The sequence below is a fragment of the Ptychodera flava genome, chromosome 18 (assembly GCF_041260155.1).
Source record: "Ptychodera flava strain L36383 chromosome 18, AS_Pfla_20210202, whole genome shotgun sequence".
Taxonomy (NCBI): domain Eukaryota; kingdom Metazoa; phylum Hemichordata; class Enteropneusta; family Ptychoderidae; genus Ptychodera; species Ptychodera flava.
Window position 1 is genome coordinate 37,883,089 of NC_091945.1, and position 18,962 is coordinate 37,902,050.

Below are 18,962 nucleotides of genomic sequence, written 5' to 3' on the forward strand. Positions count from 1 at the left end.
TTCATTAAATTTGATGAAACTTGGTACAGATTTTGATCTCATAGTGTTGCAAATACAAATCAATGACACTTAGTGGTATCATTTATATATATAAATTAATTGCTAGTTTGCATTTACATAATGGATTTTTGTTTTTAGGGTGAATGTCCAAAGTACTGCATCAAACTTTATGAAATATGGTACCAGTGATAATCTGTCAGTGTTAGGATAGGATGCAAAAATGTTTGGAAGCATCAAGTCAATTAAGTACTAATTGATTCTTTTTAATGACCTTTTGTAATTAGTATGCCGGCTTACATTGGTTTTATTAAGCCCCATCTGTATCGCAGTATTTTTAATCACAGACCTAATTGATGAAGAGGACTCTTTCCTCTCAGAGGACTTGTAACTAAACTACCCACTAACAAGTTGGGACTGTGTCATTGTCAATGACTTGTTCAGCATATATTCTTTCATGGTTTGTTGAAAGAAAGAGATCACAAAACTATCAGAAAATTCAATGGATAGGTTTATAAGTTTTGGTGAAATATTTTGACAGATAAAAGGTTTAATGAATGTTGATAACTATTTATCATTATCTGCAGTGAATGATTTGATAAGGATGAATTCAATGGTCTGAATCAGACTGATAGTAGAAATGATTTAAACTGTGGGTCAAAAGTTCAAATGACAACATTTTCTTAAGTTATGGTATTGTAACCATCTATTTGTTCATACCAGAGCATCACTGCATTTCTGACAATGCATACAGAAAAACTGATTGTTGCAAAATTTAGTTACATCTTACCAACTCTTACAATATTTCATCCTCTTAAATCACAGACAAACTGACCTCACCACATAGAGTAGCATTTCTTGAAGATTTGGTTGATATCATTCAGGAACGTTTACCAGAGTTTTGGAAGCTTGGACAAGCTTACTGTACTGGAGAACTCTATGCTGATGTAAGTTCATCTTTCAGAATGAATGTAAACACAAGTGATAATATTATATTTCAGCCCTACATATGATGTACATGTACTTCACTAATTAGGAAGTAAATGACTTCTTCCGTTGATGGAATAAAACTACTTCCTTCTTGATTGAACAATATTTTTGCAAGTTTAAACTTTAGATCAGCAGCATGGATTAAGATAAATCTTACTGAGACTTCATTCTATTTTCCCCATTTCTACAGTAAAATATCTTCAATTTCTCCTTCCTATATCCCTTCTAGCTACGTTTTTCATTTGTTTTAAATGAATCAACTCCATAGGTAGATTTTAAGTTTTGAAACTCAATTTATTTTGCTACATGAAATATCGCCTGTAAGATATTTGTCAACGTCTGGTTTGATATTTAATGTGATGTTTTTGATCCAACAGAGTGGAATGAAAATGGCACAAACTGATACAAAAAAAACTGAAGTGTTTAGGGTAAGTCATGTTCTGTCTTCATTTTACTTATTTGTTATTCAATGTTTTATTCATGCTGAGTTGCTGGTCTGCTACATTCAAACACTGCAAAGATCTGCAGTAGTACATATACATCTACCTTGATGGGGAAAAACATTTAATCTGCACATACATGTATATGGGTGGGGATTAGAATGCCACAAGTCCATATTTAATCTGCACATACGTGTACATGGATGGGGATTAGAATGCCACAAGTCCATATTTAATCTGCACATATATGTACGTGGATGGGGATTAGAATGCCACAAGTCCATATTTAATCTGCACATACATGTACGTGGATGGGGATTAGAATGCCACAAGTCCATATTTAATGTGCACATACATGTACATGGATGGGGATTAGAATGCCACAAGTTCACATTTAATGTGTACATACATGTACATGGATGGGGATTTAGAATGCCACAAGTCCATATTTAATCTGCACATACATGTACATGGATGGGCATTAGAATGCCACAAGTCCATGTTTAATCTGCACATACATGTACATGGATGGGGATTAGAATACCACAAGTCCACATTTAATCTACACATACATGTGTACAAATTACTTCAAAATCAGGTGTCATAAAGTTCTTCAACGCTAATGTTTTGCCATGCAGTGCTTTAAAGTGTGTGAAGGTCAGGTCAGCAGTGTTTCATCTAGGCTGTGGGATTTCAGGATCCCAACACTTAATCAGTCCATGCCCTCCATGTGGATCACTGCAATGGGATGACACCCAGTAATACCACTTAGTGATTACAGTTTTAAACTCTTTGCTGATGCCAATTGACAGCCAGGCAACAATATAATAAGTCTATTTTATTCAGTCTTGATCAAAAATAACAATTTTGCATGTCCTTTTATTTTGTTACTTTTTATGAAATACCCTCCCAGCCTATTTCTACCTGTGATCAAAACATTATTTTTTGAATATTTTTCAAAAATGCTAACATCTTCAGGGAAGATTAGGTCTACATATACTGGTAGCAGATGAATTTTACTGAGTGCATTTTGATTAAAAAACACAGCAGGTCAGGATGAAAAAAAGAATTTCTTTGAAAGCCATAGATTTCATCCCCATGAGTACTTCCAAATGACTCCTTGAAATTGTGGCAAGGGGGCAGAGTCCCCTGTTTCTGTAGCATCCAAGATTAAACTCAGTGAATGATAGCATTAGAGAATCTCAAATGGCAAAAGAGTAAAAAGTTCTGTATGTCTCATATCATATCCAAAAGGATAGCATTCAAGATTAAATAGTAAAACTCTGAAATTTTTGTTTTACAGAAAATGATGTGTGATGTTGCCAAACACTTTGCATATCTACTGAGGGCAGCATTTTTGCCACAAACTTTGGTGAAGTTACCTGAAATACCTAGAAAGAAGCTTGGTATTTGGAAACTTGAATCAACACAAGACAGTGGAAGTGCATGGTTACCACATTGTGTTAGAATTATGAGGTACAATCTTAAATAAAGCAGTTGGCAAAAACAATTTAATAATTTCAATAACAGACATGGGATTATCCCAAGGTATTCATTTTACATGTAATTCCAACTATCACAGTTTTAAAAAATGTTGACTGCTGTATTTTCATAACCCTGTTCACCCCAATTTTTCCCTGTTAATAGGTCCACAATCACCATTTATAACAAAGGGTTTGAGCCAAACCATGGCGGTGAAAGGGTTTAGAGTGATTTTTACATGATATTGCTCAGTATGCATCCTGTCAGTAGTGTCAGATTTAGTGAAACAGTGAAACAGACCCATCCCATGTCACTGTGAAACAGACACATCCCATGTCACTGTAAAACAGACCCATCCCATGTCACTGTAAAACAGACCCATCCCATGTCACTGTAAAACAGACACATCCCATGTCACTGTAAAACAGACACATCCCATGTCACTGTAAAACAGACACATCCCATGTCACTGTAAAACAGACCCATCCCATGTCACTGAAAACAGACCCATCCCATGTCACTGAAAACAGACCCATCCCATGTCACTGAAAACAGACCCATCCAATGTCATTGAAAACATACCCATCCCATGTCACGTAAAACAGACCCATCCCATGTCACTGAAAACAGACCCATCCCATGTCACTGAAAACAGACCCATCCCATGTCACTGAAAACAGACCCATCCCATGTCACGTGAAACAGACCCATCCCATGTCACTGTGAAACAGACCCATCCCATGTCACTGAAAACAGACCATCCCATGTCACGTAAAACAGACCCATCCCATGTCACTGAAAACAGACCCATCCCATGTCACTGAAAACAGACACATCCCATGTCACTGTGAAACAGACCCATCCCATGTCACTGTGAAACAGACCCATCCCATGTCACTGTGAAACAGACACAAGCCATGTCACTGTGAAACAGACCCATCCCATGTCACTGTGAAACAGACCTATCCCATGTCACTGAAACAGACACATCCCATGTCACTGTGAAACAGACCCATCCCATGTCACTTTAAAACAGACCCATCCCATATCACTGAAAAACAGACCTATCCCATGTCACTGTAAAATAGACCCATCCCATGTCACTGTGAAACAGACACATCCCATGTCACCGTGACACGGACATATCCCATGTCACTGTGAAACAGACACATCCCAAGTCTCTGTAAAACAGACACATCCCATGTCACTGTAAAACAGACACATCCCATGTCACTGTGAAACAGACACATCCCATGTCACTGTGAAACAGACACATCCCATGTCACTGTGAAACAGACACATCCCGTGTCACTGTGAAACACACACATCCCATGTCGCTGTAAAACAGACCCATCCCATGTCACTTTAAAGCAGACACATCCCGTGTCACTGTGAAACACACACATCCCATGTCGCTGTAAAACAGACCCATCCCATGTCACTTTAAAGCAGACACATCCCATGTCACTGTGAAACAGACACATCCCATGTCACTTTAAAGCAGACCCATCCCATGTCACTGTGAAACAGACCCATCCCATGTCACTGTAAATCAGACCTATGCCATGTCACTGTAAAACAGACCCATCCCATGTCACTGTAAAACAGACACATCCCATGTCACTGTGAAACAGACACATCCCATGTCACTGTAAAACAGACCCATCCCATGTCACTGTGAAACAGACCCATCCCATGTCACTGTAAAACAGACACATCCCATGTCACTGTAAAACAGACCCATCCCATGTCACTGTAAAACAGACACATCCCATGTCACTGTGAAACAGACACATCCCATGTCACTGTAAAACAGACCCATCCCATGTCACTGTAAAACAGACACATCCCATGTCACTGTGAAACAGACACATCCCATGTCACTGTGAAACAGACACATCCCAAGTCACTGTAAAACAACACATCCCATGTCACTGTAAAACAGACACATCCCATGTCACTGTGAAACAGACACATCCCATGTCACTGTGAAACAGACACATCCCATATCACTGTGACACAGACACATCCCATGTCACTGTGAAACAGACCCATCCCATGTCACTGTAAATCAGACCTATGCCATGTCACTGTAAAAGAGACCCATCTCATGTCACTGTGAAACAGACACATCCCATGTCACTGTGAAACAGACACATCCCATGTCACTGTGAAACAGACACATCCCATGTCACTGTGAAACAGACACATCCCATGTCACTGTGAAACAGACACATCCCATGTCACTGTAAAACAGACACATCCCATGTCACTGTGAAACAGACACATCCCATGTCACTGTGAAACAGACACATCCCATGTCACTGTGAAACAGACACATCCCATGTCACTGTGAAACAGACACATCCCATGTCACTGTAAAACAGACCTATCCCATGTCACTGTGAAACAGACACATCCCATGTCACTGTAAAACAGACACATCCCATGTCACTGTAAAACAGACACATCCCATGTCACTGTAAAACAGACACATCCCTTTTCACTGTAGGTTACACTTGTTAGCACTTCAAGTCTCAAATACTCTGTTTTGCAACAGGGTTGAGAGAGACATCTGTCCTGTAATTCACCAAGAATTTAGAAATATTTATCATTGTAAACCTTTGGAGCCCTTATCATGGAGACTTTGAATTTGTGTGAACTGTTGTTTAGCAATTGTGCATTCTTAAAAATTTCAATACTTGTAGCACACCAACAAAAAACACGTAAATTCTACAAATCACATTAAAACTGTCTAAATGTTGGGAGAAATTAGTGAACGGTAGAACTTTTCCATCTGTCAGTGAAAATGAAGATTTGATGTTTAATCGGGGAAATACTGTATCTAGAGGTGAGCAAATCCTGTGTTGTCAGATTTGGTACTACTAAGGTATCTGCTCAGACCACTAAATATGCGATGGTGGTTGCACAACTGACCAGTGATATTGGACTTGCATGGTAAAGAATGTATACAGGATAAAGAAAACTTGTCCAAACAATAACAAATATTGAATGGATTTTCTCACCCTGCAGTGTATTTCCCATCCATCTCAATTAGTCAAAACTCTGCATTGTCAACAATTTATGTCTTCCACTTTCACAGAATGCATGAAGATCTTACAGTTAATTCTTTTTTCATTTCTTACAGGACACTGTTGAGTATCTTTACCAATATAGATATGCCATCAGATGCCGTGCAGCACATTCAGGCTTTCACACTAGCCATGAGATCTCACTGTATGACGTCTTTATTTCAACAAGCTAGTGAAGGTAATCGGTTCTTTCATTTTGTACTTTGTATAACCTGAACGTTGAGGCACTTCAACCCGCTATTTATCTCTTTTTATTCAGACTCTCAAACTTTTTCAGCACTATTTGATCTACTACTTTTGGAGCTCATTTTAAAGCTCATTGAGTAAATAAGATTTTCATTGACTTGTTTTTCGTGAAAATGGACAAAAAACAAATCAATGAAAATTTTATTTTCCACCATAGAGTTAACTTGGGGATTGCAGCCATTTTGAATTTCAAATGTCATGAAATATTCAGTAATTTTGCTCTAGCACCACATTTTAGCTCCTCATTCCATTCGCAATTTCAAACGATATAGCTAAAAATTCTTCTACTGAAAATTTCAGCAATAAGTCTTTTTGTATTGAGGGTGAACTACCTTAAGGTATATTAATTTATTTGAAGGGGTCGTACATTATGAATTAAGTTAAATCATAGTGCTGCTTCCTGAAAGGGAAATAGTTATTGCATGAGCATTTGTATGACTTTGTGTGATAAACACGATATCTTACCTACATGTAGATGTCAGTGCCATAGCATCACCTATTGGTATATTTATGATATACAGCAAACTGGCTTTGTTGGCTTTATGTTCAGCGGATAGAAAACAAGAAAGTCAATTATACTAATGCAGACAGATGAAATATAGATAAAATAGGCATTTTAATTTGAAAAGTCATAAGAGAGAGTTTTTCATTTTGATGGACTTTCATTATGGTTCATTTTCATTGGAGTTCACTGTATAGACCTGTGCTATATTGACACAGCAAATTACAATGGAAAGAGTTTTCATCTTATTTTAGCTTTGATGTCAATCTTTTAGAGATTTCTTTGAATACAATTGTACGTTTTTATAGCACAACGCTTTCAAAATTACTGTAATTCCTTGATCATCTACAGAGAAAAGGAAAGCCCCAGATTATTAAAATGAAAAAGGCATAAGGTTTTATTGAGGAAAGGATAAGTCCAACTCTGATTGGTGCAATATGTGGATTTCATTGACAGTACATGTACTGTCTAAGGTTGTGCAATATGGGGATTTCATTGACAGTACATGTACTGTCTAAGGTTGTGCAATATGTGGATTTCATTGACAGTACATGTACTGTCTAAGGTTGTGCAATATGGGGATTTCATTGACAGTACATGTACTGTCTAAGGTTTTGTTTATTTCAGTAACAGGATATTATCTTTAAAAACTGAAGATCTACAAAAACTGTTTAAAGTGAGATTACATGTAAAGTACATGACATAAGTGTGTAAGCTTGTTTGTAAAAGTAGACACCCCAATTTTGAGCCATATTTCTTTGACAAGGTAGCTTATACTAATTTGTCAAACAAGTGCTGTTTTTGAAATTGAAACAAAATATTACCCTACCACCACTGTTTGTCTCTGAAAAGTGATAGTAGACTGATATTTGTAATTTCATCTTTGAAGTTAGGAAGAGATTTAGTAATATTCTATAAATAACTTCTTCTGTTTTATACAGATATAAAAGCATTACACAGAAGAGAGAACTGGTGCTTGCAGGTTGATGAAAATAATGGAATTACAACACTGGTAAGACTCATCATCAATATTCAGGCCTGATACACAGATAGCTTACAGTGTATTTTGATGCAAAACATTCTGTAAATATACATTGCACAGAGTTTGACTGTGTACAACTGATAGAAATAATCTCAAAGAAATTCTCACAAGGACATGATGAGCCCTTACACAACATCATTGTGTCAAAGCTGTGTTAAAATAGTAATTTACCAGTGCTAAAATGGGTTCCTCTACTAATATAGAAGATTAGATTGATGCCAAGACAAAGGCTGTTCAGGTAACAGGGAAAATTCAGGGTTTGAAAAAAGTAAATAATTAAATGCTTGGAGATGATACGTAACTGCAGTTAAACTTTTGAAAGTGTTTTATTAGATCTATTTGAAATCTTTGTCTTTCCTCTTCTTACTTGTACATCAGAATTGTCAAATTTTATTTGTTCTTCTACTGTGTGCCATCGGTCACTATTCATTGTGCCGGTTTCTAAGTTTTTGTTCAACGATGCTTTCTCTATCCTGAAATTTGCTTTCTCTATTTTGAATGCTCAAACTATTTCAGACAACAGTTTGAAAATGCAGGAATATAACATATAGTAGCAATTAGCCTCTCTGCGTGTAGGGTCTGTGCTCGGCTTTGATACAATTTATTCTAGATATCACTTGCCTAGAGCATTCTGGGCAAAATATTTTACATTGCACCTTAATCTTGTGTATACCTGTCTACAGAAGGGCTTATTGATTAAACAGGAACTTCCCCTATAAAAGCCGGTCCCAGAATTCCATAATTTTGCCATGTTTTAGGCGTTCATTGTCATTGAATCTTGCATATGATGTCTGTGAATATATGGCGACTGAACTTGAGTCGAAAATAAAGTGAAAAAATGTTCCGTTTTTTTTTTTATCGGAGAACGCATATGTTTCGAAATGTGTTTCCTGTACGACCTTTTACCCTCTTTGCTTATGTCACGAAATTGCCCATCATGATTATTCAAATTTATTACATGGTCAACACGATGCTATGAGAATTAAAAAACTACTGCCCAGTGTATGAAAATGGTGCGTCATCAGTAATCCCCCTATTGTGCACCCATGGTCCTGTAACTTCCCATTTAAGTCTAGGTGATCAACTCGTCAGTATCTACAAACATTTTTATAAAACTTCAAATGCCTTGTTTTAAGTCACATGTTTGATAGCATTTCAGTTTGACCTGTAAGTTCCAAAGGATGGGCTTACTCTGATATGTTCAAATGATAATGAAAAGTTAATATTTTAATAGAGAAACTTTGCTCAGTGTTTTAATAAAACACCTCATCTCTGAAACCACTTGCTTATAGCTTTCAAATTTGGTTTGTAGGTGCCTAGGGAGAACCTCATGGAGATGTTATTAGACAATAGTGACTTTGCTAGTGTAAATTTCTATTGTCAAGATTTGCAGTTTCAGATAATGCATCATTTCTCCAAATGGAGTCACTCAATATCATTCAAATTTTGTTTGTAGATTACCAGAGATGACTTTATTTGAACTTGTTTGAATGATAATGAAATTTGTCAATTTAAACTTTTAGGGCCATTATTCCAATTTTTGGCTTTGAACAATTTGTTAAACATATTAATTTTGGTAGTCAAACCACAGGGGCTCATAAGTGGCAATATAAGTCAATATTACAGCGTTTTTCTTTCTTTTTCAATGTTAAAAATAAACTAGCTGAAGAGCACAACACTTGTGTAGCTGTCTTTTGTGTAGCTTGTATTGGCATGTATAGTGCGCCCTCAATAGGGAGTGTGATCATATGTAAATGCGACCTTTAGTTCCGTGACCTCTAGCCATGCCTACTTCCTGTCCTCGCTATGCTTACTGTACTAATTTCCCCACACCGACGTCAGTAAACACAGCGACGTCTGTACGCATGGCCGGCCATATGGAGAGGGAAGTAGGCATGGCTAGAGGTCACGGAACTAAAGGTCGCATTTACATATGATCACACTCCCTATTGAGGGCGCACTATACATGCCAATACAAGCTACACAAAAGACAGCTACACAAGTGTTGTGCTCTTCAGCTAGTTTATTTTTAACATTGAAAAAGGAAGAAAAACGCTGTAATATTGACTTATATAGCCACTTTTGAGCCCCTGTAGTCAAACTATACTTCTGATCAAATGGAAGCTCTTTTGTTCTTTTCTTGTTACATATTTGGAGTAAACAGATTTTACACTATACCAAATCTCTTCTTTTGATTTAATTAAATTACCGGATTTCCCGAAATCTGATACTTTGAATCGCATATATTCTTTGAATAGTTATTTCCAAAGTTTGGACAGGTGACTATATTCACTGTCTGTAACACAGTAATTCTTGTAGCTGTACCTCTGACATCCCTCCTTACTATTTGCAATTCAAAATAAATAACAGCAGTGTCTTTACAATCTGTGAGACGATGTAAACTATTGTGTCAATCAGTAAATATGACTATAACAATGTTGTATGAATATCATTTCTGTATTAGCCTCTTTTATTTGAAAACATTGTCATGGAAACTATCCAGTTGTTGAAAGAAGTGGTGGTGGAATGGAAAGCCGGAGAAGCTAATGTAAGTCAGTGTCTTATTTATTTCTTTGTTGTTTGTTCAAAGTGAGTGTAGTTGGAGGAATTTTTTTATAATCAAACAAGTCAATAAGATGCAATGTAATTGCAATGATCGAAAATTTTTCATTTTACTTTTTTGTGCAGATATTTACATCAGGTTGTACGGTACATCTCAGTTTCCTGTCTCAGTTGCTATGCAATCTTTCTGAAATGTACATGTGATTCAGTTAAAGCTGTATTTGTCAATGAAGATTTTGTCATGAAAAGTGCCAACTTTGTTCACATTCACAGATTTTTAGAGATCCAGGTGTTCAAAAATCAACTGGCAGACTATCCATAGATATGCTGAAGGTAGGATATATACAATTGTATAAATCAGAAACCGTTGACTGAGAGGGACCAAGGAAGGTCATCATTGGTCATTGTAAAAATCTTCTCCATAATAATCTTTCAAACATGTCTTTAAAGTCATCAATTATTATCAATGCAACAATATTTAGTAAATCAATCAAATAACAACATTTTACACAGGTCTTGTAGGATACATTTATATAGGTCAGGGTTTTTGTTACAGTTAGTCCTAATCATAACTCTTACCAAGGTTCAAAGGTCGTTTGACAATGGTGAGACAGTGGGACATCCTATGGTGTTTCAGTGTAGTCAAATCAAGATATAAAACTGTGTAAATGACACATTAGTTCTCAAATCATGCACCAATATTTTCTAGTTTTCAATAGTCAAACAGTGCAATGAATGATCCAAACATAGTGAAGACACTTTTGCTGTAGTTGTAGCAATAATACCTTTGTGACTCTTCTCCCTATGATTTTTTTTGACAGTCATTTGCAACTTGTCTGGAACAGCTGACTTTTAAAACAGATGTAGAAGCAGATTCACAGGAGTAAGTGTTATCTAAACCACCTGTCAACAACAAGCAACATCAGATATATTTGATGTCTACAACCTACATCATCGTTTAAGTTTATTGAAAATGTTACCTGTAGGACATAGGGTACAAGATATTTAAGCAATAAACCACGTCCAGTGATTAGCACAAGATTTAAACCAGTTGCATACATGTGCATGAGTGATAACAAGTGCATACCGGTATATGGAGAGAACTGGTCAAAGCCATTTGGTCTGCCAATTGTTTAAGTGGTTTATTGCTGTTACATCATGACAGTATATTTCAATTCTTTTGTGAAACGTTAAAAAAACAAACTTTCCTCCAAGTGAGAGCTTGCACATGTTTAAACTGTGCTGTGGTGGATATAGCACTTCCATTGAAATACTGGTGTGGTATATTGAGAGATTATACAGTAAATACACTGTATATGCAGATATCACACCTCAATATAAGTAATGAGTTTATCATAGACTCATAGCTTGAACTTGAAAACATAGCTTTGCTCGTCTATTTTTGATTCCCTTTTCTTTCAGTTCCATTTGCTGGTAGTTTCAATCCTCAGGGAATTCTTGTGTCAATCTTCAATGTCAAAATCAGTTGATTTTCCACATTGTAAACGCAATATGATATGGACAAATGCAGCTGTGGTAGATTTCATTTGCTAGCATGAAGTTACAATACTAGCCAATCAGATCTCTCTCATATGATAGATGTGAGTGTGTTCAGAAGACATTGTAAAGAACTAACTCTGTTTGTCAAATTTCAGAAATCTTTATGGATATATAGATAACACAAATACTACTGAAAACTTATTAACAATGGTAAGTGTTGTTAGCTTTGAATAAATCTGTGTACAGTTTTGCAAGAAGTTGATTTGTCTGCCCCTTCCATAATCTATGTGTTCTATTTATTGTTGCCATGAAAGATACTCTAAACATTGAACATTAAATGAATAATGAAATGAAAAATGACAAGATGATGCTGTGTGAAAATAACCAAATGACTACAGTCATAAGTTCAGATAGTTTACCATAATAAAGTTTGTAATGTTAAAATTTTCTCCAGGATAATGGTTGATTGTAGAATCCCTGTAAAATCAATCAAGCTACAGCAATATTTATTGCATGTCTTTTCTATTCACTGCTTAGGAACAGAGACTAATAATAGTTTTAGCAAACTGCAATTATGTAGCAAATCAAGTCATACCAAGACTTCGAGAACATTTTGAAAAAAATGGTTATCCAGACACAAAGAGGGTAGAGACAGTAAGTATGGCTGTTTTACTGTTTAATTGTGAACATGATCTATTGTTTATAGGCTACACGCCGGTTGTTACCAAATGTAACCTTTTTTTGGAGTCTATCACCATGAATGTCATAGCTGTGTTGGACATAAGAAAGAGTCAAGTGTCAGAGTTAATTGCTCAAATAAATTCTGATATCACACAAACACCGTACATGTAATGACTGATTTATCTGATGCCAATGCCCAGATTTTTGACCAAATAATGATTGATTACCAGTATTCTGCCTCTGTGGTACACCGCCAAAAGATTTCACTTGTCACAACCATATGGTACAGGTGTCTGTCAGCAAACACCACATAGAGAGAGTTGTGATAGAGCTGTGAAAACACAGTTATACACAGCCCTGTGTATGCAGCACTGTTGATTGAAATTTCTTTCACTGGTGTAGATGTTTACTGTGTCTCATGAACTTGGAGATGATTGTTCACATATGCACAACAACCATTCAGTAAGTTTGTACAGCCTGCTAGGATTTTAAATTGCATTAGAGTACACCAAACTTTGATCAATAGTTTGGAGAGAGATGGATTGGATCTCTCCAATCCATTAATGTTCATAACTTACTGGTCTTAGCAAGTTATCACTACTTTTGAGTTGTATCTTATCATTGATTTTGTAAAACTCTTTCCATTACAATTACTTTACAGGTTGTACAAGCAGCATTTTCTGAACTAGATGATAAATTATTTGACGCATATACAGAACAGAAATCTGACCCAGTTGTAGGTTTACTAGAACAGGGCTTGTATGCTGGTTACTTTGACTGGAAGACATTACAGAGACCAATGGGTAGGTAACTCTGAAGTAGGAAATCTTTTCAGTAATAAACTCTGTGTCAAAGATAAGTCATTTCAATAATGTAAGTCTCTCTATTCACCACATCTCTGAGACTGATCATCCTCAGATTGCAACTGCTGTAAAAAATGACAGGTTGTATGGGTTGTCCAGCGGACGCCAAAGGACAGCTCTGCAAGTCAGCAGCAGACATGTAGGAACACAATCACATGTATGAAGTTCAATCACCTGTCAATCATACAAGGTAAAATTCATGCATATTTTACCATCATCCAATCACCAGACAGTGCTTTGAATGTTGAATTTCTATTTGACAGTATTTATGCTACATCACAATATCTACTACAGCATGTCTGTCTTCCTCCTTCATGCTCAGTCTACTTGACACATATTTTTCTCTTCAAAATGTTTCAACCATTTCAAAGACAATTTTGCAATCCACAGTTTACCATTGTTGAACAAAAAAGCCATAACCTACCAATTCTCCTGCTTTAGTGAAATAAGTCAACACACAGATGGCATTCCACCTTCATCAATTGTATTATAGGGAATGGTTAGCTTTAGGGTTTTGGATAGAGTACATAGCCAGTAGACTTGCTTGGGAAAACCCTTTCAGTTTATATCCAAAGGTTTGTATCCACTACTTTCAACTTATACCAGCATCCCTTTACCATTGAAAGAAGATGACATCATATCAATACTGAAACAACTTTAACCCTTGATTATCACTCCAAGCTTTAAAGATGCAACTTTGCAGAATACTTTCTATGAAGCAGCCATACACAATAAGACAATGACAATTTGTGCTCATAGCTCAAACGTTTCAAATATCGTTTGCCTCAAAGCCACCGTTGCTTCAGTTTCTGTTTGAGTAACATGGACAAAGATTTTCAGCCATGTCATCAGTTTACACAGAAAGTCACTACAGAATAGCTTTAGGAACTTAACATGCAGAAAATGATCATGGGTATAGCATGACATTTACCATACTGTGGCACTAGTGATGGCTAACTCTACTCGTAACAAGCAGTGAGTCAGTGAGTAATGCATAATAAATGAAATAATGACCCCAGACAGAATTAATTCAAACAAAGGAATGAGAGAGTAAAACAGAGTGCAAGGCAAAAGCTTGCTTGGAAACCAGATAAGTTAGCAGACTCTTCATGCTTTTCAGTGGTACGTACATGTCATCCCTAGTGATCTAAAATGATTGTGCCAAGTGTTCATTTCAAAATCACAGTCATGTATTTTGGCAACGCAATGTAAAGTACAGAACTTTGGCAAAGGAGATATCATGTGAGAGATGAATAATTCTGCATGTTACCATTTACCATAATTTCTTATTAACATTGTTCATTCGTAGGTGTGAGGCCATACATCAAAGAAGCTATTATGAATCTAATAAGCATACATGCTGAAGTATATGCCATCTCACCGATGTTTATTGGTCGTATCATGACAAAGATAGTTGAAGCTTTAGCTGAGGAAATTTGCCGCTTGATGAGTTGTGTCACAACAGGTTTTAGTTCAGCTGGTGCTTTGCAAGCTAGGATAGAATTACAAGCTCTAAAACAAGCTGTTATGAATTACAGTAATGCTGCCTCCAAGTAAGTCTATTTTGATTTACAATAGTAATGGAAGATTTTATTCCATATGGGAGAAACATGATGTTGGTCTCTGTAACATTTAGTATCCATGTTCAATAACTAATGCAGCCTTTGTCAAGACTGATTACTGTAAACATATTGCAAACGTAATATTAATATGATGTGATATGAAAAGTATCAGCGATAAAGTGTGAAATAAGAACGAACATAGTAGCATCAATAAAATGCATTCCTTAGCATTTGTTGCTGTCCAGTTCAACATAAGTTTTGTTTGATTTCATCAAGTTGTTCGTTCATCATTTACAGTTCATCATTTGAAGAAGCACTGAAGTTGATTCCACAAGTTAATGGCAGCAACAAAAAGTAAGAAAATGCAGATGTCTATTTTCATGTAATGTCCATCCATTTACTGTCAGTGAGTTTTTCTGTAATATTGTAATTATAGCTCAGAGGACTGAAGTAAAAACAGATGAAGTCAGCACAATTCAGCATTATAATATTGACTTATCATTTGTACAATAATCATATAAATCACTGCAGACCTACCTAGAGATAGACAGGGATTTTTACTCTGCCAGTAAAGAAGTTTGAACTTTTACTGAAATGTTCTATGGATATTATCATCAGGAAAGTGGACCTCCGTGTCTTGTTTTGTCCTCATTTTCACCTGTATCAGTTGTAAAGAATTTGTTTGTCTTTTCCATTCACAGAATACTGGAAGAAGAGTTAAATAACTTCAAGAGTAATATGCGTTTACAATTACTCTGTTTCCAAGGTGATGGAAGTGGTGAATGATCTCTGTCCAACTTAAAATATTGATTTCCATTTGTACCTTGTTAGATTCAGTGTGAATATTGTATGAAATTAGTGAGAAATAGTAAGTCATGGCATTGACGTGTAGCCTGGTATTTCCTTCATGAAGTGTAGCCTGGTATATCCTTCATGAAGTGTAGCTGGTATATCCTTCATGAAGTGTAGCCTGGTATATCCTTCATGAAGTGTAGCCTGGTATATCCTTTATGAAGTGTAGCCTGGTATATCCTTCATGAAGTGTAGCTGGTATATCCTTCATGAAGTGTAGCCTGGTATATCCTTTATGAAGTGTAGCTGGTATATCCTTCATGAAGTGTAGCCTGGTATATCCTTTATGAAGTGTAGCCTGGTATATCCTTCATGAAGTGTAGCCTGGTATATCCTTCATGAAGTGTAGCCTGGTATATCCTTCATGAAGTGTAGCCTGGTATATCCTTCATGAAGTGTAGCTGGTATATCCTTCATGAAGTGTAGCCTGGTATATCCTTTATGAAGTGTAGCCTGGTATATCCTTCATGAAGTGTAGCCTGGTATATCCTTCATGAAGTGTAGCCTGGTATATCCTTCATGAAGTGTAGCCTGGTATATCCTTCATGAAGTGTAGCCTGGTATATCCTTCATGAAGTGTAGCCTGGTATATCCTTTATGAAGTGTAGCTGGTATATCCTTCATGAAGTGCAGCTGGTATATCCTTCATGAAGTGTAGCCTGGTATATCCTTTATGAAGTGTAGCTGGTATATCCTTCATGAAGTGTAGCCTGGTATATCCTTCATGAAGTGTAGCCTGGTATATCCTTCATGAAGTGTAGCCTGGTATATCCTTCATGAAGTGTAGCCTGGTATATCCTTCATGAAGTGTACTGTCGTATATTCTTCATCTCCAGCAGTTGGCAATACCTAGACCATCAGTTACGGTCATCAGTGTTTCACTTGAACAATCATAACTCAATTGTTGTAACAGTGCTTTTGTGTAATTTGCTGGTACAATAGAAGATGTACAACTCAGCTAAACTGTTCACCTCTTGAAGTATTAAAAGTTTGGTCACCAATATCTAATCATCGACCCTGGAGCAGAAAGGTCTATGGTTGAATGCTTGGATTTTGCATTTTTCTTTGTGCATGTAACTTTGTCTTTTGAGCCTGCAACAGCCTATCATTCAACATTGAAGACATTGATTTTATTCTGTACAATAATTTCCTTTGAAGGTAATTGTAAAAAAACAGGTTTTACGACATGAATTTTATGAGCTGTTACTTTGAATTTTCAGCAAAAATAGACGTGTAACATTGTCACCTAGCCTAACTACTCACCATGTGTAAGATTACTGCTAAGCACACTATCAGCTGCATATAACATTGTATTACTCAAGTATTGTATCAAGTACTGTCTGAAAATCCTGCAAATACTGTTCTTTGATCATCACAGCAAAATCTTTGATCTGAATCTCTCATTATGCTGACTGTCTTGATAAGTGTTCATTCAAAGACAGTGGTATGTGGATGTAGCAGTTCATCTGGTATAAATAGTTACCATGGTATTTCCAACTATTTGTTTGGGCACTGTGGCAGATACAATTATGTAGAGATAGATAGAACATGCAATAATTGACAGAATAATAATTGAAAGAATTGTCTTTCTTTTTTGCCATCAGTCTTTTCCGTTTGCAAATTTTGAAATTTCATTCAGTACCGTGTATTGTCACAAGTCTTAATCAAATGCACTTTCAAGTGCTTTCAATCATGATCTTTATCTCACACAATTTTTTTTTTCACTCAATATTTTGTGTTAATGTACATTAATCATGGTCATGTTTACACTTTTTGTGCAATAAACTTCATAGAAGCTGCATCTCTTCTTGTCAGTGTCCAAGTTCTTGATGTTTGCCCGGTAAAAGTAAAATAATTCCATTTAGTCTCACATTTTTTCATTTAAATTAGAGTCTTTACTGTACAAAGTTTTACTTTTGTGTTATTTTACAATGAAAATGTGAAAATTTAGAAAATCAAGCATGTTGACCCCATCTTTTTTCTTTTATGTTTGATTATGCTCATATGCCAGAATTCAGAAATTCCTGATAACTTTCAAGTCTCCTGGTCTTCCATGTGTTGCTTTCTGGCCTGATCTTGTATGTTTCACTGTCATGAGGATGACCGAACCCTTTTCCATCTACTTCATAGTCAGAGCTCAATCTCTGTCACTGCCGGTATGCAATGACGGTGACACTGTCCGAAGGCAGTAGCAGGGCAGTAGCTGTATTAACTTTGATAATTTTGATGATAATTTTGTTCAGTTTATACAACTGCATTCTTGTTTCACACCCTACAGTGTGCTGGACTGTCCAGTATTCAGCTTGCCAACACAGCCTGTGATTGTGAATATATATGTACCCAGCATTTACAGTATATCATTGACAAATGACTTTCAATCTGGACGCTAATTCAATTATCATGCAATATTCATATATGCAGGCTTTTGTTTACAAACCGAATATTGTATGTTTCAGCATGCTGTAGGGAGATAGCAAGAAACTGTGTTTGATATACTGCATAGTATACTACAACAGTTGCAGCCGTTGCTCCGATACTAGGCCTACTTGTTTTTTTTCTAGATCTTGTTTAATTATTACTAACAATAGAACAATTGGATGACATTAAAGTGTTATTAAATTTTCATTGAAATACCCAACAAACTTTGAATCGTAAAAAAAAGGGAACCAAAAAGTTTTCAGGTACCCCCCGGCCCCTATAGGCAGAGCAAAACTTTCAAGTCCCCCCTACTACCCCAAAAATGTTTTAGTCCCCCCCCCCCCGAATTCCTCCAGCCCCCCCTAACTGGTTTTTTGTGTACGCAGCCTAATCACCTGCCATTTGTGAAAAAGATGGCTCACAATTGCCATAACTACTTCATTTCACCAATCAGAAAACTGTCATTATGAAACCAAAGCTCTGCAAAATGAGGACAGGTTTATACAACTGAGCATTAAGTTTCGTAAACAATTCGTTAATGGTGGTGTATTGGGTAGATACCCCATTCAGTTCACTGTTATACTACATATGATAAAATATTGGCATAGATTGGTTTTATCAGATGATATTCTACTACGTGCTGCATATACAACTGCTAAGCACCCACTCCAGTGGTTTGAGTATATTCAGTATATTTTGGATAATTATAGTGGAAGATCTATCTGGTCAAATA

The 18,962-nt window shown here is 36.4% G+C and overlaps 1 protein-coding gene across 4 annotated transcripts in view; it reads left to right on the forward strand.

The window, feature by feature from the left end:
* The window catches only part of LOC139117551 (exocyst complex component 2-like), a 43,527-nt gene extending 25,915 nt beyond the window's left edge, over positions 1 to 17,612 (forward strand). For all 4 annotated transcript variants that reach the window (XM_070680773.1, XM_070680771.1, XM_070680772.1 and 1 more), the window contains 14 exons: positions 823 to 944; positions 1,365 to 1,415; positions 2,731 to 2,903; positions 6,058 to 6,179; positions 7,691 to 7,761; positions 10,256 to 10,339; positions 10,627 to 10,686; positions 11,175 to 11,236; positions 12,009 to 12,063; positions 12,391 to 12,507; positions 13,196 to 13,337; positions 14,707 to 14,950; positions 15,257 to 15,313; positions 15,661 to 17,612. In XM_070680773.1, the coding sequence (XP_070536874.1) occupies positions 823 to 944; positions 1,365 to 1,415; positions 2,731 to 2,903; positions 6,058 to 6,179; positions 7,691 to 7,761; positions 10,256 to 10,339; positions 10,627 to 10,686; positions 11,175 to 11,236; positions 12,009 to 12,063; positions 12,391 to 12,507; positions 13,196 to 13,337; positions 14,707 to 14,950; positions 15,257 to 15,313; positions 15,661 to 15,745 (1,445 nt within the window). In that variant the 3' untranslated portion in view covers positions 15,746 to 17,612. The remainder of the gene's footprint in view (positions 1 to 822; positions 945 to 1,364; positions 1,416 to 2,730; positions 2,904 to 6,057; positions 6,180 to 7,690; positions 7,762 to 10,255; positions 10,340 to 10,626; positions 10,687 to 11,174; positions 11,237 to 12,008; positions 12,064 to 12,390; positions 12,508 to 13,195; positions 13,338 to 14,706; positions 14,951 to 15,256; positions 15,314 to 15,660) is intronic.
* Positions 17,613 to 18,962: the final 1,350 nt, after the last annotated feature.